This window comes from Coenobita brevimanus, chromosome 91 (genome assembly GCF_032717465.1).
Source record: "Coenobita brevimanus isolate Jiangsu-jjx chromosome 91, ASM3271746v2, whole genome shotgun sequence".
Classification (NCBI taxonomy): Eukaryota; Metazoa; Arthropoda; class Malacostraca; order Decapoda; family Coenobitidae; genus Coenobita; species Coenobita brevimanus.
In genome coordinates this window covers 32770616-32794342 of record NC_137044.1, presented here as the reverse complement: position 1 = coordinate 32794342, position 23727 = coordinate 32770616, and the positions used below count along the sequence as shown (strand labels likewise).

Genomic DNA, 23727 nt, shown 5'->3' with positions numbered 1-23727 from the left:
GATTTTAAAGAATAAGTCCGGATATGTGTCACTGTGCAGCTTCCACTCAAGCCCTGAGCAAACTGGCGGGCGGGACTTGGGGACTTTGCCGACGCATAGTGTGTACTTGTTCTCCCGTCCTAGACACGTACAGTTTATGACTTATGAGCCTGTCCACTATTACGTAATTTACGAACGGACGGTACGGACACAAGCATCCAGCTCAGCCTGTCAACACTGGCTTATAGTTTATTTATAAACAGTAAGAACTAAGAAATATTTTTAAAAAGTAGAGAAAAGGACCGTTATGGCATTTTTTTTTTTTTTTAAGGGAAATGTAAAATTTCATATATGAAAAGAAAAAACACTCAAGGACAGGATTTAGCTCACGATCCGCCAGTTGAATAGCCCTGCTACATTGGCTACTCTGCCCGAAAAATTTGTGTCTGCCAAAATCTTGGGGGGGCTGCAGCCCCCCCAGCCCCCCTGGCTCGTACGCCTATGGGGTCCTCCTTCGAGACTGGGGCTTAGTGCAATAAAGAGAGGTAGGACACAAAAACTCCAGGCAATAACCTTTACACGTATATTACCACAGTCAGACACAGGACAAAGACAGCAGATATTACAACACAATATATATGGCAAAAAAATATAACCTTAACTAGGATATTGGTATCTCGCAGGATACTGGCTTAACTGATACTGATGCCAACACAATTAATTCTAGTGCACAGATGTACAGGGAATACAGGCGCGCGTGGGGGCGCGGAGAGTGAGGCTCACAGGGGGGGGGGGGCGAGGGGAGTGACTCGCGGCGGGTCAGAACAGAGTTATAGTAATATTGGGAGAGAGTAAGTATTATTAATTCAAACTTAGTATTTTCTAATAGCAATGGGGTTTTGACAATTGATTCTATTTCTCGTTTACTTTCACGCTAGCTCCTGGGAGGAGATTGGTAAAGAGAGGGAATGACACTGGGAATTCACTGTTTATGGTAATACAAGTGGGAAAATATTATTAACACTTACTCTACGGTTTTCTTATAACAAGCGACATTGGAGTATGTCGCTACAGAGGATTTCTCGGGAGGAGTAGTCTTACAGGTTTTCTACAATGGGCATCACTCGTGAGTCTGGTTCACCAGAACATAGTTTCTGCACTCGTCCTTACTCATCCACCTGTGATTTCACTTGCCTCGATATTCAACACACACATTAAGTCACTGTATCATTTTTACACTAGTTTGGAGCAATGTCACACTTAACCTAAGTCAGTTCACTAGTTCTGGGGCAACACCACACTTATCATGATTCACTCATATAGTGGGGGCGGCGGGGAGACATGCTGGTGACAACTCGGCTGGGATAGGGGCACCGCCAAGGGGGGGCATGCTGAGAGGGCACGGGACGACTCGCAGGGGCGTCCTCTTGCATCCAGGGCTGCAGGTGGCGAAGGGGCCCACAGTCTCCGGGCTAGGCTCAGGGGTGTGGCCCTCAGGACTGGGGCCTAACAGGTCCAGAAATCTCTGGCTCAGGTCTCGGCCGGAGGTGGAGGTCTTACGCCACCTCGTGGGCGTGGAGAGATCACGCCCGGGCATCCTGGGGAGGGTCTGGAGTGACTGAGGAATGCAGTCCCCAGAGTTGAGGGGCACCGTCGGGGAGGGGCTGCGGCACCGACCTGAACTAGTGTCCGTCAGGTGGGTCTTCTCCAGGGCCAGGCGTAGGAAGCAGAGGCCAGGGGAGACCGTAAGGCCTTGCTGGGGTTCTCCGGTACTGGAGGACCGGGCTCTTGTCTCACTCTGGGGTGATGACACTATCAACACCTCCCTTTGGCCATGGGGCCCGGCAATTGGCCGTGGCTGCCCAGGGGCGCAACTATGAGGTGCCAAGGCCCGGCAATTGGCTGTGGCCTGACTGGGGGAGTCAGCGTGCCTCTGGACACCTTCGGAGCGGCAATCGGCCGTCTGACGAAGGTGGGAGCGGCAGTAGGCTGTCTCCTTCTGGCGGAGGGAGGAGCAGCAATAGGCCGTCTCAGGGGCAACACCTTCAGAGCGGCAATCGGCCGTCTGACGAAGGCGGGAGCGGCAGTAGGCCTTCTTCTTCTGCCGGAGGGAGGAGCGGCAATAGGCCGACTCAGGGGCAACACCTTCGGAGCGGCAATCGGCCATCTGACGAAGGTGGGAGCGGCAGTAGGCCGTCTCCTTCTGCCAGAGGGAGGAGCGGCAATAGGCTGACTTGGGGGCAACACGTTCGGAGCGGCAATCAGCTGTCTGATGAAGGCGGGAGCGGCAGTAGGCCATCTCCTTCTGCCGGAGGACGGAGCGGCAATAGGCCGACTCGGGGGAAATACCTTCAGAGCGGCAATAGGCCATATGGCGAAGGTGGGAGCGGCAGTTGGCCGTCTCCTAAGGGGCACTGTCTGGAGCTGAATGAGCAGCTGATCTGGCAGTCCCACTCCCCGAAGGTAGTGTCCTCTTCCTGCTAGGGTGACGGTGCGACAGCTGGGTGTTATAGGGGCACACGGCCCGGGCTGACTTATGCCGTTGTCGCATGGCATCCCGTAGTTCGGCTGTGGCTACTCCGTGGGGTCCGGGTGGGGGTGTCGGTGCGTTTCCGGGGGCACTATGCTGTACACCACGCATCTCGTTTCCGGGGGCGCTATGCTGTACACCAGGCATTTCACCGACTTAGAAACTTTTCAAGCTACAAACCAGCTGTATGTCCTAAGTAGCCCTTTCAATGTGATGACTTTGTATTTTATTCTTAACAACATCAGATGATTTTATTCAGTTTAGGGGCGACTTTTTGGACTTGTGGATATAGTTACAGCCTTAATCAATACCTGTCCCTTACAACTTAACTAAGTTGGTAGAGAGGTGTTCTGATGTCCCAGGGATCCACAAGTGTGGATCCCGCTGAGGGAGGGTATAGTTTAAAGATTTGAATTTCCAATACATTTTACTGATCTACCACAAGACCTGCCGATGTAAAAACACCTACGCTAATACCAATACACCAGTCCTGTATTAAACAGCCCAAGCATGTATTCAATATGGATGGTGGGTGTTTGCACCGAAGAGGTGACATGTGAAGGTGTGTAGTACGTAGGACTGCTTGGGTTCTGGGAACGGACTGTGAATCTTATGTCCAAAGACACTCACATAAAATTTTAAAAGCACAGAATCACATGGAGTTAGCCTGACAAATAACGGAAAACTGTGCACGTTGTATTGAAAACATTTAGTTCCTAAGTTGGAAAATAACTGTTCTTTAACTTTGTAACAATCAAGGATTTGCCATGTATGATTACTGCTGCTGTCTTTGGCATTTGCATATACCTGGCTGGTTGCATATACAGTACAGTACAGTAATCTGGTGTTTCTGACTAAATTTTGGAGTTGTTCAGGGTACTGTATATTCTTTCCACTCTAAGTTGATTTGAAGCTGAACATAAGACAGTAGGATAACTGCAGGAAGGTGGATAGCCCATGCTTGGCAACTTTTTTGAAGAATGCTGTTTTGTTAACGGTACTATATAAAAGACTAGGATAGCAAAGAGGGCTCTCCCCTGCCCATCAAACTCTCCAACTGAAACTGGCAGCAGAAAGTGAGAAGGAAAACCACACAGCACATAGAAAAATTGACATGAATGTGTTTTTTTAGGCAAGGGCGAAAAGAATCTGAGACTAATGCAATGAAACTTGGTAAGAGAGAAAATAATGAATTAGTGACTAGAACAGTTTTTTATATTCAACCCTTAGAAGTCATGTCTATCTAGGCAATTCTTGATATTCTCAATGGAAGAGGCAGCATTACATCATTAGGTGGCTTATTCTACCCATCCACTGTTCTTATACTGAACGAGTTCCTTTGTCATCTTACCATCTTGAATGCAGAGTTGTAACAACAGATTTACACTAAAATCTGATGCTAGTCACAAATAAGTGCTATGAAATATTTAGAGCCATGGTAATGAGCAGTGTAGCTTTAAGAGAGGGAGGGGATCCGTGGATTAGGTGTTTGCTGTGAGACAGGTGTGTGAAAAGTTTTTAGTGAAAGGTAAGGATGTGTTTGGGTATGAGTGCAAGAATTATCGTGGCATAAGTTTATTGAGTGTGGTAGGGAAGGTATATGGAAGAATTACTATAGAGAAAGTAAGAGAGATATCAGAAGTCCGGTGAGTGATGAACAGGGTGGCTTTAGGAGTGGCAGAGGATGTGTGGATCAAGTATTTGCAGTGAGACAGATAGCAGAGAAGGCTTGTGAGAAGGACCATAAGGTGTTTATGCCATTTATGGATCTGGAAAAAGCATACAACAAAGTAGACAGAGAGGGATTGTGGAAAGTTTTGCGCATGTATGGTGTAGATGGTAAGCTGCTAGGTGCTGTCAAGAGTTTTTATGATGGTAGCGAAGCATGTGTAAGGGTTAATGGGCATCTAAGTGAATGGTTCACAATCAGTGTGGGTGTGCAGCAAGGTTGTGTGATGTCCCCATGGTTGTTCAATATATATATGGATGGGGTGATGAGAGAAGTGAAAACACGAGTAATGGAGAGAGGGATGGTGTTGGTAATGAATGGTGATGGGTGGAATATCTCAAATTTGTTGTATGCTGATGATGCGGTACTGCTTGCAAGTACTGAACAGGAACTTGGTAGGCTAGTGCAGAGTTTTCTTAATGTCTGTGAGCGTCGAGCCTTGAGAGTAAATGTAGAGGAGTTAAGTGATGGTTATTGAGAGAGAAGATGACTCCCAGTGTGATGTCACAGTGAATGGAGAGAGACTGGAATTGGTGAGAGAGTTCATTTACTTGGGTACAGTGATAGAAGAGGGAGGAAAATGTGCAAAAGAAGTTGAAAGTAGAGTGACACAAGGAAGAAAAGTAGCTGGTGCAATGAAGGCCTTGATAAGAAAGAGAGGCTTGAGTGTTGCAGCTGCATGAGGCTTACATGAGGGAGTGTTAGTGCCAACTCTAACTTATGGGTGTGAGACTATGGTGTGGCATGAAAATGAAAAGTCAGGAGTAAGAGCAGTGGAGATGGGACTGTTGAGGAATGTATGTGGAGTACAGAGTGTGGGTAGGATACGAAATAGTGTGATTCATGAAAGGTGTGGAGTGAGGAAGTCGGTGGACACCAGAATCGAAGAGTGTCCTCAGATGGTATGGTCATGTGGAAAGAATGAGTAACAATAGCATGGTGAAAAAGGTTTACCTGAGCGAATTTGAAGGAGGGAGGAGACGAGGTAGGCCAAGGAGGTGGAGAGATACGGTGGATGAGTGTTTGAGGAAGAGAGGTTTGGAAGTCGGTGAGGTTAGGGAACTGACAAGAGATTGAGCTGGTTGGATGAATGTTGTGAGGAGAAATGCATAATCAGGGATTTTGGCACCCCTTGTGAGCATGGCTGGGTCTGGATTGACTCAACCGGATACGTCTGTGTGAAGCTGCAGAATGTGGTGAATGTTTTTTGGCGTATCCAGTAGTGCCAGGATTTTGGGGGCTTGAATGATGAGTGAATGGAAGTGTGGCCTATTTGGATTGGGCAAGTTTGTGCTGTCTAGACATTGCTACTCCTCATCCTGCCCTTGGGTGGGAAAGGAGGTCCGGATGATGACAATGATGATGATGGTATGATGGAATTGATGGGGAGGCTTTGTGGACTGTTTTGAGGTTGTATTGACTTTTTGGTAGGTTGCTGAAAGGAGTGAAAAATTTTTATGCAAGTAGTTGAGCATGTGTAAGAGTGGGAAATACTGTGAGTGATTGGTTTCCCTTGAGAGTGGGGCTGCAGCAGGGATGTGTGATGTCACCTTGGTTGTTTAATATTTATATGGATGGTGTTGTATGGGAGGTGAATGCAAGAGTTTTAGGTGGAGGTCTGAGTCTGGTGAATGTGTGTAGAGAGTGGAATCTGAATCAGCTGCTGTTTGTAGATGCTACCACACTGATGGCTTATTCAGATGAGAGACTGAGACAGTTGGTAGAGGAGTTTGGAAGGGTGTGTGAAAGGAGGAAATTGAGAGTAAATGAGAATAAAATGAAATGTAAGAGTAAAGTGATGGTAGGAGGATGAATATAGTTTTGAATGGTGAGTTGCTCGATGAAGTAGAATGTTTTCAGTATTTAGGGTCACATGTTGCTGTGGATGGAAGAACAGATGCAGAAGTGAAGTTTAGAATGAATGAAGTAGGAAAGGTGCTTGGAGGAATGAAAAAAGTGTTTAGATGTTGTTTGCTTAAAATAGATGTAAAGAGAAGGCTGTATGAGGGTGTTGTGGTACCGACTGCGTTGTATGGGAGTGAAACATGGAATATGGGTGTAGCAGAGGAAAAGTTTGAATGTAATGGAGTTGAGGTGTTTGAGGAGTATGTGTGGAGTGACGCGTATGGATCGAGTGAGAAATGATGAAGTGCGAAGGAGAACTGGAGTTGTGCAGGAGATGGCTGATCGAGTTGAGCAGAGGGTGTTGCGATGGTTTGGGCATATGGAGAGAGTGGATGATGAGCGATTGGTGAAAAAGATAACTGGATTGGATGTGAGAGGTGTAAGGCTTAGAGGAAGACCATGAACAGGATGGATGGACAGTGTGAAGAGCGCATTGGATGAGATGCATGTGTGTTGAGCAAGGAAGAGTGGCTGCACATGATAGGAATGACTGGAAAGGAATTGTGAATGAATAAATGATGGCGCAGCCGTGAGGGGATATTCTCTCACATTTGGTCTGATCAGCCAATCAGGTCAGGTGTGGGTAAGGGATGGGTCCCTTATGATGTGGCAGGGGTAAACCAGCTCTGCTGTTGTGCCCTGCTGCGGATGTCGCTGACTGCACTGCGCAGTTGATCCTCGTGCCGTGTGGTCCGTGAGGATTTGTCCCTTCTCCCCTTGGGGCTATGATGCGAATGAATGTGTGTGTTTGGATGAGTAAATTAGGAATGTGTCGTCCTGTCTTGGTTACCACACCTTCTTTGAGGGAAGCAGCCTAGGTATATAGATACAGGTAGATAGTAATGCCTTGTTCTGCCTCTGAACAAGGGGAAATAAAGTACACAGGATCAGCAAGTATGTATGGCTGTAGCCTACATTTCATGCAAAACAATCTGACACTACGGATGATGGCTGCAGCAAACATTAAGGAGCTACAATTGGCTTCTTTTTCATTCATTCATTCATTGCCAGACGCCATATATCCGAAACGGGGTGGCCAAGGGCTTAGAGTTAATTGTTTTACAGGGAGGGGCACTAATCCTCCACCAACCCCACTTGACACGTAGGGATGCCAACAGCATCTGGTGTTCCCAGGCGGTCACCCATCCAAGTACTAACCAGACCCAACGTTTAATGATGGCATATTTATCCCTTGCTGGACATTACCAGTAGATCTACCGGATTCATAGGTAAAGTATTCGAATAGAAATCTGAAAATATCTTCCTCACTTTGTATAATTCCTTAGTACGCCCACACATGGAGTACTGCATTCAGATTTGGTCACTGCATTAAAATATATATATATATATATATATATATATATATATGTGGTAATCACAGGGGCATTTGTCTTCTTTGTGTATTAGGAAAAGTGTATGGTAGGATACTTATTGACAGAGTTAGGGAAAGAACAGAGGAATTAGTTGGAGGCTTTAGGAAGGGGAGGGGTTGTGTAGATCAGATATTCATTCTTAGATCTTTAGTGGAAAAGTTCCTGGAGAAGGGAAAGAAGTTGTATGTGGCTTTCATGGATTTGGAGAAAGCATATGACAGGGTTGATAGACAAGGATTGTGGAAAGTATTAAGAATATATGGAGTAGATGGGAAGTTGCTGAATGCTGTGAAGAGTATGTATGATGGTGCTAAGGCTGCAGTGCGTGTGGATGGTGAACTGAGTGAATTTTTCTCTTTGAAGGTTGGGTTGAAACAGGGATGTGTCATGTCTCCATGGTTGTTCAATCTGTACATGGATGGGGTAATAAAAGAGGTACAAGGTAGGGCAGTGGATGTTGGAGTGGCCCTGGTGAGAGAGGGTAGTGTTTGGAAACTCCCTGTGCTGTTGTTTGCAGATGATACTGTGTTGTTGAGTGAAGACGAAGGGGAGCTGCAAGGCTTGGTGGATGAGTTTGGGAGAGTGTGTAAGAAATGGAATCTAAAGATGAATACAGGGAAGAGTAAAGTGATGGTCTTTGAGAGAGGTGAAGTCAGTGAATGTACAGTGAGGTTGGATGGTGAGGAAATGGAATATGTGATTACATTTAAGTACTTAGGTAGTATGATGAGCAAGGATGGAAGTTTGGAGGGTGAAGTGCTTGAAAGGGTACAACAAGGAAGAAAGGTTGCTGGTTCCTTGAAGGCAGTGATAAGAAACAGGGAAGTGAGCATGGAAGCGAAAAAGTTACTACATGACAGTATTGTGATACCAACTGTAACATATGGAAGTGTATCTTGGACGTTGTTGGAGGGACACAAGTCAAGAGTGAGAGCAGTGGAAATGAGTTATTTAAGAGGAGCCTGTGGAGTCACATGGAGAGACAGGCTGACAAATGAGGATATAAAGGAGCGTTGTGGTGTGGATGTGGATGTGATAGGAAGCATTAGGAGGAACACACTGAGGTGGTTTGGCCATGTGGAGAGGATGGAGGGTGAGAGACTGATGAGGAGAGTGTATGTGAGTTAGGTGGAAGGGGCGAGAGGGAGGGGGAGGCCGAGGATGAGATGGAGGGATGGGGTGGAGAGGTATATGAGGGAGGGAGGTGTGAGTTGGAAGCAGGGCAGTGAAATGGCGGGGGACAGGGCGATATGGAGGCGATTTGTTTGTGGCCACCCCGTACGGGATTGAGGCGTCTGGCAATAGATATATATATACATATATATATATATATATATATATATATATATGCAATAGATATATATATAAATATATATATATATATATATATATATATATATATAGATATATATATATATATATATATGGAGAAACTTGAGACAGTACAGCAAAGGGTGGCCAAGATGATGCCTAGATTAAGAAATAAATTACACGAGAAGCGTTTAGAAGCCCTGAATCTCTTTACCCTAAGTGAACGGAGGTTATGAGGAGATTTAATTCAACTACTCAAAATATTTAAAGGACATGGGCATGATATTATAGCTATCTATGAATACGTCACGGTTCATCGCTCAAATTATACAGAGGAAATGAGGAGCAAATTATCGGCAAACAATTTCAGTCACACGAAACTAAGCACTTCTTCTTTAATTGAGGTGTAAATATAAGAAACAAACTACCCTCCACTGTAGTTAACTGTGATATAATACCAGTCTTTAAAAATCACATGGATATTTTATTTGTCTTCAGACTCCCAGCTAATTATGTTCACTCCTACATAAAACATTCCATGACAGCTTTTCTATGCAGCATGGTGGTCTCCCTATTTACTGCCACTTTGGCTGGAGGGTTTGGTGGGTGGGGGGAGCCAATTCCTGCTTTTCTATCCTTGTCTTTATTAATCTTTAATAGTTATAACCTTCCTTACACCAAAAAGCCACAAAAGGACCAACAGGTCTGTTGCTGTTTACATTCCTTTTTTCTCCTTTGTACTTTCTTACCTGCCACTCTGATGGGCAGGCAGTTCCTGAACTCTGCACGGATACTCTCCTAGTCAGTCTCTCATTCTGCAGTTCCTCCAGATAACAAAATAATAAAGATTTTCCCCGTGGCAGGTTGTGACACTGGCTGTGTATACTTTCTTCCTTGCCACTCTGATGGGCCGGCAATTCCTGGACCCTGCTCAGAACATCCCTACCCACAACGTTGACTTCTACGTCCCGATATTCACTTTCCTTCAGTTGTTCTTCTTCATGGGATGGCTCAAGGTGGCCGAGACACTAGTCAATCCCTTTGGGGAAGATGATGATGACTTTGAACTTAACTGGCTTGTGGACAGAAATTTACAGGTTAGTAGGCCTTCATAATATTAAGCTATCCTCACTATTTTGGATTCAGTTTGCCATCTCTTCATCTTGAATGCTGAGCTGCAACAAGGGATTAATGTTATGAAATGCTGCTATACTATTTTCACTTTGGATTTTAGACCATTTTTCCATATTCAATACCTAACTGTAATAAAAGATTAACACAAGAATATAACGTTGGTCAAGAAGTGCTGTACAAAGAATTAAAAGCCGTAACATTGTCATTTTCTGTCACTGACCCATGTGAAAAAAGCCACAAAAGGACGAAAATTTAGGCCAAGTTAAGGAGCACAAACTATTTTTATGGATGTAGTCCGTTACAGCATAGACAAAATTTTCAAGGAAATTCTTTGATGTTCACAATTCCCATTACTGGCGTGATATGTGTGTAGCAGGCCGTTACATCAGTGAAGAACAGTTCATAACATAAAACAGTTTGCCTTTATTATCAAGATGGGGTATATTGTTAACTATCATCCTATTTCAGTTTCCAAGCCCACTTAAAATGAATACTGTACTTTAAAATAGCTACAGGGTGCCCAAACACCTTAATTAGCTCTTCCACCCTCCTGGCCCAGACGAAATGATAACCCACCCAGTGAGGCTGCCTGTAGAGGATGATTATGTAGCCTTTTGACATCTCACATGTCAAAGCTTTTGCTGATTAACCAATTTGTTTTGTTTCAGACTGAGTTTTTTTTGGACTGATGTGGGCAGGTGAAAGTGAGAAGAATCAGTGGATCTGACTCATCATCGTGATCACTTTTCATATCGATAAATGCAGCCACAGAGTACAATATTATGATCCAGAGTTGCCAGATTCCAAATTTGTTTGATAAAGTCCGCAGAACGGTTGAAGAATTTGGTATTTCTGTTGTTGTTAGTGATGCGAAAAGTGATTGCCATGATGCATCAGAGCCCCATTCTTCACACCTCTGCCCATCCACATTAATTTTGAAAAAAATCGATCTGAAACAAAACAAACTGGTTAATCAGGGTAAGATTATCCAGCCAATCCTGTATGAGACAACCCTAGCATGTATTCAATATGGACGGTGGGTGTTAACGCCGAAGTGGTGACATGTAGAGGTGTATGGTATGTAGGAGGACTGCTGGGCCTTGATAGCAGGCTGTGAAGCCTATGCCCAGAGTCGGACAAAAAAAAAAAAAAAAAAAAAAAAATGCTACATAATCATCTTGAATAGGTAGCATCTTTGGGTGTGTTCTCATTTCGTCTGAGCAAGGGGGGTGATAAGGTGATAGAAATGGAAATTAAGACTGTAATTCCTTGGTTCTAGGTGGTCTGTTTTAGGTTATTTATACTGCTGCCAAACTATTATGTCCAGCATAGTAAAAGCCATGCATTCCGAAGGGTATGTTAAGACTTTATCTAACCTCAGTTTCGAAAAGTCTGTCCTAAGCTGAAATAGATCGTCAGGAGACTGCAAGATTGAAGTGTAAAAAGACTCTTCTTGATTAAATTGGTAATGGAATTGTAATCAGCAGACTTTTCATTCCTGATGATTGATGATGATGATATTGGTACATTGGTGGTGGTGGTGGTGATGTTTATACAGGTGCTGTGATGGTGATGATGTGCTGGTAACTGCAATAATGATGATACTATAATGGTAAAAGTGATATTATAATGATGATGAGTACTTTCCAGGTGTCATATCTTATTGTGGACGAGATGCACAATGAGCACCCCGAACTGATCCAAGATATATACTGGGATGAGGTGTTCCCCCAAGAGCTGCCCTACACCATCGCTGCTGAGCAGTTCCGCACCGAACCCCCTCAGGGCTCCACTGCCAACGTAGAAGTACCGGAAAATAAACAAGAGTTCCTGCCCATGGTTGAGGAGGAAGATGAAGGCATTGAAGAAGAACCACTGCCTGATCTTAATGTGAGTATTTGTCCTGATAATTTCTCATATGAAGGCATAGATGAACCACTGCTTGATCTTAATATACAGGTAACTCGCACGGAACACGATCTCACGGAACGCGCTCGCAATTATACACGGTAAGGGCTGGGATACATATAAGACAACGTAAGATTAAAAAACCATCATGAAAACTACAAATTAACGCAGGAGAGGCCTTTGAAAGATCAAATCCTCGAACGTCACCGCTCGCAATTATACACGGTAAGGGCTGGGATACATATAAGACAACGTAAGATTAAAAAACCATCATGAAAACTACAAATTAACGCAGGAGAGGCCTTTGAAAGATCAAATCCTCGTACGTCACCGCAGCGCGCGGTTTGTTTTGATTATGTGACGATCTAGGCGGGAAATTATTCAGTGAGTGAGACATTCCCGAGTACAGTAGCACAGTATTTGTAAGTACTGTACTGTTCTGGTAAGTTTATGTGCAACTTAAATTACTATTAAATAACGTTAAAGCAAGAAACAAAGTCTTATAACCAGTTTACCTGATAGGCATCAGAATATTGCCTTTTTTATTTGTTCGTTTTTTCCACAGTACTGTACAGTATTTGTAAGTTAAATATTTACTGTTCTCGTATGTACTGTACTTGTAAGCACTTAAATAAAGTTAAATCATTAAATAAAGCCTTGTAACCAGTTAACCCGAATTATATGATTACCCATGATCGGCGTCGGAATATTGCCTTTTTTGTTTGTTCGTTAAACTCTTACTGTACTGCTTTTCTACAGTACTGTATTTGTAAGTTAAATATTTACTGTTCTGGTATGTACTTTTAAGCAATTAAAGCATTGAATAAAGCCTTGTAACCAGTCAACCTGATTTATATGATTACCCATGATCGGCGTCGGAATATTGCCTTTTTAGTTTGTTCGTTAAAGACTTATAATAAGAGAAAAATACATTTTTGTCTTGGTATCTTTAACTATTTGCTCAGGTTTGCTGTAATGGTTTGGATCATTTGATGCAATGCAAATTGTAGAAAACTGTGAAAACTTTCGGGAAGTGAACGAAAATCTGGGACATGAAACTGACCTTGACTTCACCCTCTCGTGTGTCATCTGTCAGTTCACCACCTGATATCGTGATGAGTGGATGTACGATTTTTTCGCTCGTGGCCATGCCTAACCACATATAGTTACACCCATTATCTCGACCCAGACAGAAAATACAATCTTTTTCCTCCCTTGCAAAACACAAACAACCACCCTGTTTACGAGACAGCAATATATATTGCGAAAATAACAAGGTAAAATGATAGAGAAAGATGAACATCTTATGATGGAAGAAGTACGTTTTCCCCGTCTGTAAACGTATTTATTTCTGCTTTGTATCTGTATTCGTAATAATTAGACTTATTGTTAGTTCTGAAACTGCATTACGATTCTATTTTTAGCCATACTCGTGGTGTGGGAGCTGGAAGTTGTGACACAACTTCCTTATTGCTAATCGGACTGACCCTCCACTTTATTCTCCCGTGGCAGAGTCTAGCCTTGGAGGACGTGCAGTTTTCCTATTTAGGACTGAAAATTCAACTCTTTCGCTCCCTTTTCCAAGCATGGGCACAACGATAACATAAAAAATAACTCGAAACTACCATAAACATATATCAAAAAGGTAAAAATGTATTCATAACATTTTTTTTTTCCAGCCATTCCTAACAGATTATGTACTGAAATCATTCGATATCACAGTACTGCATTTCTAAGTTAAATATGTACTGTTCTGGTATGTGCTTGTAAGTTAAAGCACTGGTACCAGTTAACCTGATTTATATGATTACCTATGATCGGCGTCGGAATGTTTCCTTGTGTTTACGTACAGTATTTGTGTGTTGAAGTTTTGCTGTGGAGTACTGTATTTGTGAGTTATAACATTAAATAAACCTTCTAACCACTTAAAGTGCTTTCTAGTGATTACCAGTGACAGATAACAGCAAAACAACACATTTGGGGGGTCTAGGGAGCAAAATATGGAGTAGTTTAAATATACGCGATTTCGCACCTAACACGGCACGGTAGGAACGAAACCCACGTGTTCCGTGCGAGTTACCTGTAGTTGTATTGATCTATCTATCTATCTATTGCCAGATGTCTCAATCCCGTTCGGGGTGGCCACAAACAGATCGCCTCCACGTCGCTCTGTCCCCCACCATTTCACTGCCCCGCTCCCAACTCACACCCCCTCTCTCATATACCTCTCCACCCCATCCCTCCATCTCATCCTCAGCCTTTCCCTCCCTCTTCCCCCCTCCACCTCACTCACATACACTCTCTTCGTCAGTCTTTCACCCTCCATCCTCTCCATATGGCCAAACCACCTCATTGTATTCCTCCTAATGCTTCCTATCACATTCACATCCACACCACAACTCTCCTTTATATCCTCATTTGTCAGCCTGTCTCTCCATGTGACTCCACAGGCTCCTCTTAAATAACTCATTTCCCCTGCTTTCACTCTTGACTTGTGTCCTTCCGGCAACGTCCAAGCTTCACTTCCATACGTTAGAGTTGGTATCACAATACTGTCATGTAGTAACTTTTTCATTTCCATGCTCAGTTCCCTGCTTCTTATCACTGCTTTCAAGGAACCAGCAACCTTTCTTCCCTGCTGTACCCTTTCAAGCACTTCACCCTCCAAACCTCCATCCTTTCTCATCGCACCCAAGTACTTAAACGTACTCACATTTTCCAATTCCTCACCATCCAATCTCGCTGTACATTCACTGACTTCACGTCTCTCAAAGACAATCACTTTACTCTTCCCAACATTCACCTTTAGATTCCATTTCTTACACACTCTCCCAAACTCATCCACCAAGTTTTGCAGCTCTCCTTTGTCTTCACTCAACAACACAGTATCATCTGCAAACAACAGTACAGGGAGTTTCCAAACACTACCCTCTCTCACCAGGGCCACTCCAACATCCACTACCCTACCTTGTCCCTCTTTTATTACCCCATCCATGTACAGATTGAACAACCATGGAGACATGACACATCCCTGTTTCAACCCAACCTTCAAAGAGAAAAATTCACTCATTTCACCATCCACACACACTGCAGCCTTAGCACTATCATACATACTCTTCACAGCATTCAACAACTTCCCATCTACTCCATATATTCATAATACTTTCCACAATCCTTGTCTATCCACCCTGTCATATGCTTTCTCCAAATCCATGAAAGCTGCATACAACTTCTTTCCCTTCTCTAGAAACTTTTCCACTAAAGATCTAAGAATGAATATCTGATCTACACAACCTCTTCCCTTCCTAAAGCCTCCCTGTTCTTCTCCAACTAATTCCTCTGTTCTTTCTCTAACTCTGTCAATAAGTATCCTACCATACACTTTTCCTATTATACTAAGAAGACATGCCCCTATGATTACCACACACTTCTTTTTCCCCTTTTCCTTTGTACAAGGGAATAATTATACCTGACTTCCAATCCTCCGGGACTCTACCTTCCTCCCAGGCCAATCTGCACATTTTCCACATCCATTCTACTACTATCTCTCCCCCATACTTCAGCATTTCTCCACACACTCCATCAATTCCTGGGGCTTTCCCCAATTTAACTTTCTTCATTGCTTCCACAACTTCTATCCTACTGATTTCTTCCTGTCTTCTCACCTCCCTCCTTCTCCCAGCCATTCCCCAGCCACTTATACTCACATTACTTCCATCCTCTATGTTCAACAATTCCTTAAAGTGTTCTCTCCTTCTGCTCACGTTTTCTCCCTTCTCCACTAGTAATCTACCATTTTTATCTTTCGCTCTCCTGCTAACTTCACTTCCACCCTGTCTTACTCTTTTCACCTCTTTCCAGAACATTTTCTTACTGTCCCTCCACTTTACACTCAAGTTCCTTCCAAATTCCTCATCCGCTCTCTTCTTACTCTCTCTTACTAATCTTTTCACCTCTCTCTTTCTTTCTACATATAACTCTCTCTTCCACCTCTCAACTTCTTCCATGCCCCTATTTCTCATCCATTCATTGTATGCTTTCTTCTTTTGTGCCACAGCCTGTCTCACCTCTTCATTCCACCATGCTGTTGTATTGATAATTTCTCATATTAAGGCATTTGATGAACCACTGCCTGATACAGTGAACTCAAGTTATTAGTCATCTCAATATTCAACCCAGTGCAAAATCCGACGCTGCTGGCTTGGCCGTATTAAAGCAGTATTCTGCGATATTATGCAATATCCAGCGCTGAAATGGGATGTAACCAGCAGTTCTATGCAGTACCCGGTGTTGAAGTGTATCAGCCAGCTCGTAAACGGTAGCCAACCAGTGCTGTATTACTGCATTGTATCATTACTTTATTGTATTTTATGCTTTTCATCTTGTGCTCTGGGAAAGTTTTTAGGATAGAGGATCAAGACAGACAGTCACGCAATATCTGGCTCAGTGCCGAATATTGAGCCAATGGGGGATGCTGCGCAATATCCGGCATTTCATATTACTGTATTTAGCGTGGGACTTGGCTGATTTTTTTTTTTTTTTTTTTGTGAGGAAGAAGGAACCAAAGGCAACAAGCTCACAAAACTGTTCCTTCCAAGAGAAAAACAAAATACAAGAGAGAGCCAAATTCAAGATCCATTCATTTCGAGATGCCTGGACACACTGCGTTTGAAAGACTGGAGATCATATGAAGCAGGAAATACAGACAGAGGGAGACAGTTCCAGAGTTGACCTGTTGCATAAATGAAGGACTGGGAGTAACGGTTAACTCTTGCATTAGAGAGTTGGACGGAAAAGGGGTGAGAGTTTGCTGCTAGACGGGTGCTATGCGCCCGTCGCAGAGGTGGAGGAATGCATGCAGACAATTCAGAGGAACAGTGACCATTGAAGTAGCAAAAGAAAAGAGATAAAGATGCAACAGTGCGGTGAAGAGACAGAGGTTGAAGGGAGTCAGTAAGAGGAGGAGAGTTAATGAGATGAAAAGCCTTTGACTCCACCCTATTGAGAAGAGCTGTATGTGGGGAACCTCCCCACACTTGAGAGTTGTACTCCACACAGGGGTGGATAAAACCCCTGTATAGAGTCAACAATTGTTTAGAGATGAAGAAGGAACGGAGTCGGCTTAGCACACCCAATCTCTTGAAAGCAGATTTTACAAGAGATGTACAGTAATATGATCTTTCCAAGATAAGTCCCGTGTAAATGAAACCCCAAGCATGTTCAACGATGATGTAGGATTAAGCTGAATTTTATTAACCATTAATGGGTATACCTGTTGAAGATTTTGTCGGGTTGATAGGTGCAAAAACTGAGTGTTTGATGCATTAAAAATAACCAGATTATTTTTACCCCAGTCAGAGGTATAACCCAAGTCAGACATTAGGTGTGCCATAGCTTCATCCCATGTTTGTTGAAGTAACTGCTGAGATGGATGTTGTGGGATTCGAATGGAAAGGTGAAGGGTGGAGTCATCAGCGTATGAGTGGATAGGGTTAGATGTACCGCTTAGAAGGTCACTGATGAATAAAAGGAAGAGAGTTGGTGATAGGACAGAGCCCTGAGGAACACCACTGTTGATAGATCTAGAAGAACGATGGCCGTCTACAACAGCGGCTATAGAACGTCCAGAAAGGAAGCTAGAGATGAAGGCACAGATAGAAGGATAGAAACCGTAAGAGGGCAGTTTGGAAATTAAAGATATATGCCAAACTCAATCGAAAACCTTTGAGATGTCAAGTGCAATGGCAAAGCTTTCGCCAAAGTCCCGAAAGGAGGATGACCAGGAGTCTGAAAGGTAGGTGAGAAGGTCGCCTGTGGAGCGTCCCTGACGTAACCCATACTGACGATCATAAAGAAGGTTGTGATAGGAAAGATGCTTTAAAATTTTTTTTGTTAAGAATAGACTCAAAAACTTTTGAGATACAGGATGTTAAAGCAATTGGACAATAGTAAATTGATAATGGCCATGATCCGCCCCAGGTTAGAATATGCAGCAGTAGTGTGGTCCCCACACAAAAAGAAAGATATAAACAAGATTGAGAGAATACAATGAACAGCAACCAAGATGGTCCCCAGTCTGGCAGACCTGTCATACAGAGAGAGGCTGGAAAAGCTGGATTTGCCTTCCTTAGAGGAAAGGAGAAAGAGGGGAGACATGATTGCAGTGTTCAGGACCATGGTGGGAGTAGATAAAATTGACCGAGAAGATCTGTTTTTATGGGATAAGAGAGCAACAAGAGGACACGGAATGAAATTTAAAAAGCCAAGCTGCTTGAAGGATATCAAGAAACACAGCTTTCCTTACAGAAGTATAGATTTATGGAATAGCCTTGACAAGGAGATCATCCAGTCAAAAAACTTAAATGAGTTTAAAGCTAAATTTGACACTGAGAAACAGCGATGGGAACCCACGAGCATAGCATATTTCGTGTGTATCTCAATTAGGAATATTGGGTAAATACATAAGTGTTTGGAACGATTTAGACAAAAAGTGGTGCAGGAGAAAAACATTCATGTGTGTAAAAGTAAACTAGATAAATGTGGATATGGAAACAGGACAACACGAGCATCACTCAATTCCTGTATACTACAAATAGGTAAATACACACACACACACACACACACACACACACACACACACACACACACAAAGGTAATTCAAAGTTTTAATAAATGGTACTACATCTGATTGGGGATAGTAACTAGCAGTGTACCACAGGAATCAGTACAGTACTTGATCCCTTTTTACTGTAATTATTATACTGTAAATAAATGATCTAGACTCAGAAATCGCTGGCAGTATTAGCAAATATGCCAATGACTCAAAAACTGGACGTATCATTGACTCATCTGACAACTGTCCTAACCTAGAAAAGGACTTCAGTACTGTATATTGTACAAATGGTGTAAGGACAGGCAAATGGAATTTAATGTGGAAAAATGTAAAGTACTCAACGTGGGCAAGAATATCTGAGACACAAAATACCTTAGATAATAAAGAAAATGATAAATCAAAATGTGAGAGATATAGGAGGCATGGGTAGTAAACCAACACCGAGCCTTGGGGGACTTCACTTGTTACTTCCCTCCATCCAGACATCCTATCCTTTATTACTGTCCTCATTTGTCTGTCTCTCAAAAAGTCTCTCATCCATTCCAGTTTCCCCTTCAGTCCTCCTATATATTCTAGTTTCCACATTAGTCTCTTATGAGGTACCTTGTCAAAGGCCTTCTCTAAGTCTAAGTACACACAATCCACCCAACCATCTCTCTCGTGTACCACGTCAATCGCTCTTGAGTAAAAGCTGAACAAGTTAGAATCACATGACCTTTCAATTCTGAATCCAAACTGACATTCAGCCAAAATATTCATCTCTTCTAGATATTTTATCCATCTGTCTTTCAGGATTCTCTCGCACAATTATGCGACCATGCTGGTTAGAGACACTGGTCTATAATTCAGGGGTTCTTCCCTGTTTCCTCCCTTATAAATTGGTACCACATTTGCCCTCTTCCATTCTTTTGGCACTTTCCCCTCTTCCAGAGAACACATGATTAAACTGTGAATTTTATCTGCCAGTTGTTCTCTGTATTCCTTCAGTACCCAATTAGAAATTCCATCAGGTCCTAGGGCTTTCCTTACATCTTGGGTTTCCAATAATTTGTACACTTCCTGTACCTCCACTTTTATATCTTTTATCACTTGTACATTTCTAGTCACTCCCTCCCCTTCCACAAACTCTTTTTCATTTGTGAAAACTGATTGGAAATATTTGTTCATTATTTCAGTTTGCATTGTTGCATCTTTATAGACCTTCCCTTTTACTTTCAATTTGGTGATTCCTTCCTTTTGTTTCAGTTTGCCATTAACAAATCTATAAAACAGTTTGGGTTCATCCTTGCATTTGTTTATTATATCTTTTTCAAAATTCCTTTCTTCTTCTCTACGTATTCTTGTGTATTCATTTCTAGTGTTGCCTCTAGTTCTGGTGTTGCCTCTCTTTCTCCATTTGTTATCTCTCTCTTTTTTTGCTATCATACACCTTCTATGAAACCACTCCTTTTTCCTGTTTTCATTCCCTCTTACTCTTTGTACAAATTTTTCCACTCCCAAATTATAGATGTCTAAAAAGATATCCCACTTCCTTTGTATCTCTCATTTCTGTGAATTTTCTCCAATCCGCATTTTCAAAAAATTTTCTCAGTCCTGTGAAATTAGCTTTCCCAAAGTTGTATCTTCCCTTTCTATGAAGTTCGTCTTGGCTCGACGTTCCCTATTATCATCTGGAATACAGTGACCACATGATCACTTTTTCCTATAGGACAGAAACATTTCATTGATTCTGTTACATCGAGTTCTTTGGTAAACAGTAAATCTAACCTTGCTGGTGTGTCTTCACCTCGGAACCGTGTCTCTTCTTTGACCCATTGCGTCATCACATTATTCATTATTATATTTAATAATATAGTGCCCCACGAATCTTTGCTGCCTCCTGAGTCCCATTTCTCCCAGTTCACCTCTTTACAGTTAAAGTCACCCACCAAAATTATATTGTTGCTTTTCTCAATTGTTTTTTGTAAATAACTAGCCATATCTGACAACATCTCCTGGTATTCGTCATCATTCCATGCTCTTGTCTTAGGGGAAACATACACTACCGCCATATCTCTCTTGACTTTCTTTCCAGTTTCTAATTTCATATATATCACTTCAGCCCTGCCTTCTCCCATTTCCACAGTATCTACATTTATGTTGTTCTTCACTGCTATCATCACTCCTCCACCCGTTTTTTCTTTTCAGTCTCTTTTCCACAGATTGTATTTACCGTCTCCCAAATGAGCATCAATATCCTTATTTTTGATGTTTTTTATACCCTCTTCTCTCCTTCTCTCCGTCAGTACCACTTCCTCAATTTCTGATCTTTCATAGCTATCCCCGTTAGTTTCCTTCGCTTCTATTTCCTTATATAGCACTTCCTTACTTTCATATCCATTACTCTCCAAAAAAAAAAAGTATTACTGTACATTCTTCCTCTGTCCTCTTATCATTTTTTTCCTTTACTTGATCCTTCAATGATTTCAAAACTTCTCTTTCTTCTTCATTCAAATCTTTTCTTATTACAGTATAATATTTTCCATCCCTGCCTCTTTGCTTAATTTCCAGGTCATTTTGAGTATATCATTTACTAAACTTTCTGATGTCAACTTGACTCTCATTGGTCTTGTTTCCCCTTTCTTATAAGGCCCTATCCTCCTTACTTCCTCAATTTCTTTTACCCACTTGTCTCCTTCGGGGTCAATTTTGCCTAATATACCTCTCACCAGGTTTGTGTCTCTCTCAAGTCTCACGAATCTAACCTTTTCTTCCTCCTCCCTGTTTCCAAACATTACCACGCATCTGTTCGTTTCTACAGTTTTCTCCCTATTTTCTCTTTTTTCTTCAGTATTTTCACTATGTTTTCTTCCATCTTTTTCTTGTTCATTTCCCTTTCTTCCTGGATAATTTCTCTTAAGCTGACCACTTCTTTCTGTTCTTCTTCTACGTGTGCCCACTTTGCCTTATGTTCTTCTAATACACTACTCACCTTCTCTGTTTTATTAGTACTCTCCTCTAGTTTCCTCCTCAATTCAATATTTTCACGCTTCAAATTTCTGATTTCCTCATTCGGCGTCTCATTGGACTGGATCAGACTCTGTATAGTAATCTCGGTATTCTCAGACACGTCCTTTAACTCTAAATTCTCCACTTTCTTTTCAATTTCACTAATCCTCATTATCAATGTTTTAACCAGATCCATGATATTAGTGTTTCTATCAAATCCTGGAAATTCGAGTCCCTCAGTGTTTACATTTTCGGCCATGTTGGATGTTAGTTACTGTAGCAAAAACAGCTGTTAGCGAAAAATAATACAAAACATTCATGTATATTCTTCCCAATAAATCTTTACGTTTTTGGTAGTCTATATTAACTTACAATATTTTAAACTTAAAACAAAACCATAGGAGACAGGATAAACATAATTCCTGGAAACTACTTAAGGTATGCAGCCTGGGCCTGGGAGCTGTTGAGAGACACGTCCATCCGTTGTGGCTGTTCATGTGTGTGTGTCGTGTGTGTGTGTGTGTGTGTGTGTGTGTGTGTGTGTGTGTGTGTGTGTGTGTGTGTGTGTGTGTGTGTTCTTACCTAATTGTATCTTTACAGGAATGAGTCAAGCTTGTACTGTCCTGTGTCGTATACCATTTTTATCATACATATCGTTAAATTTATGAATTGTTTTGGCACACACTATTTCATTCGGTAGTGCATTCCACTGATCAATTGCCCTATTTGGGAAACTTAATTTCCTTACGTCTTTATCTCCTCTCTTTTTATGCAGTTTTTTGCAGTGTCGTTTTGCTGATGCATCCCCATAGGTTTTGTAATCATTCATGTCTATTTTCTCCTTCCCTGTTATGCATTTATATAGCATAATCATGTCTCCTCTTTTCCTTCTCTCCTGTAGTGTAGGTAGATTCAGTTTTTCTAGTCTTTCTTCGTAGCTTAGATCCGTTAAGCTTGGTACCCATCTTGTAGCAGCGCTTTGAACTTTTTCAATCATATCTATGTGTTTTTTGAGATGAGGACTCCAGACTACTGATGCATACTCCAGTGTTGGTTTGATGAATGATGTTATTATCTTTCATAGCATGTCTTCATCTATGTATGTGATTTCTATTCTCATATTTGTAAGCAGTGTATACATGTTCCATACCTTTTCACTGATATGGTCAGCCGGAGATAGCCTGTTATTGATAATCACACCTAGGTCCTTCTCTCTTTCTGATGTGTGTAGGGTTTTACGTCCTAACTTATAATCCCAATCAGGTCTTTTTCCACTTTTACCAAACTTGATTACTTGACACTAGTCCATATTGAATTCCATTTGCCACGTATTGCTCTGTTCATGAAATTTATTTAGTTCTTCTTGTAGCTCTTTACAAGAGCCTGTGTTAGTAATTCTCCTTTGTATTTTTGGATCATCAGGAAACATATTTAGATAGCTTTCATTTCCAATGTTACTGTCTATATCATTTATATACAGTGCTGGGCAGGTGCGCTAACACCTGCGCAAAGTGCAATTGCGCACCGTTTCACTCCGGTGCAATGTTTGCACATTGCGCACTGTACGAGACTATGTGCAGTATTGTGCTTGCGCACCTGTCCTGTGGATTGCGCACTGCGCAATCCAAGGGACACGTGGTCTTGGGAGCTTCCCGTATGTCTGGACAAGGGATGGGGGATGCTCTGGCGGGTAGCGACGGTTCTGGCGTGAGGGACGAAGGGTAGTAGCATTTCTTAAAATGCTTCAACAGAGATAATGTATTTTAATATTTTTAAAATTATTATTATTAGTAAATGATAAATTAAAAATACATCATTTATTAAGAGCAGCATATGGAATTCCTTACAGAAATCATTAAAACACATTATTTAAATAAAATATCCACAGCCTAATAATTTACTAGGCTATGGATATTAGATTTAAATAATATGTTTTAATGATTTTTGTAATGAATTATACATGCTTTGCGCAGTGCCAGTATCGTAACCAATGAGGTCTTGCCTAAGTGACTTATTTGTTGCTGCTGTAAAGCTCGAATTGGGAAAAGTTTCAATACCATCTCAGCACTTCTGCGGCACCTCGGTTTGGGTTACCTTTCCTAGAAGGGTAGTCAAGTCGTACCCCACGTGCTCGTGGTGACCTCGCAGACACCCTGTTGTTTTTTTTTTTTTTCCATTTCTGTTTTTTGTGCTTTTTTTCCTTCGGTTTTCTTTTTTCCTCCTAAATTAGGGTGACACAAACGGGGGCGGCGCTACC

General features: G+C 42.1%; 1 protein-coding gene across 1 annotated transcript in view; it reads left to right on the top strand.

Moving 5' to 3' along the window:
- The window catches only part of LOC145411874 (bestrophin-2-like), a 285723-nt gene that overhangs the window by 92222 nt on the left and 169774 nt on the right, over nt 1-23727 (top strand). Inside the window, exons 7-8 of the mRNA XM_080281833.1 lie at nt 9691-9924; nt 11612-11832. Of these exons, the coding sequence (XP_080137959.1) occupies nt 9691-9924; nt 11612-11832 (455 nt within the window). The remainder of the gene's footprint in view (nt 1-9690; nt 9925-11611; nt 11833-23727) is intronic.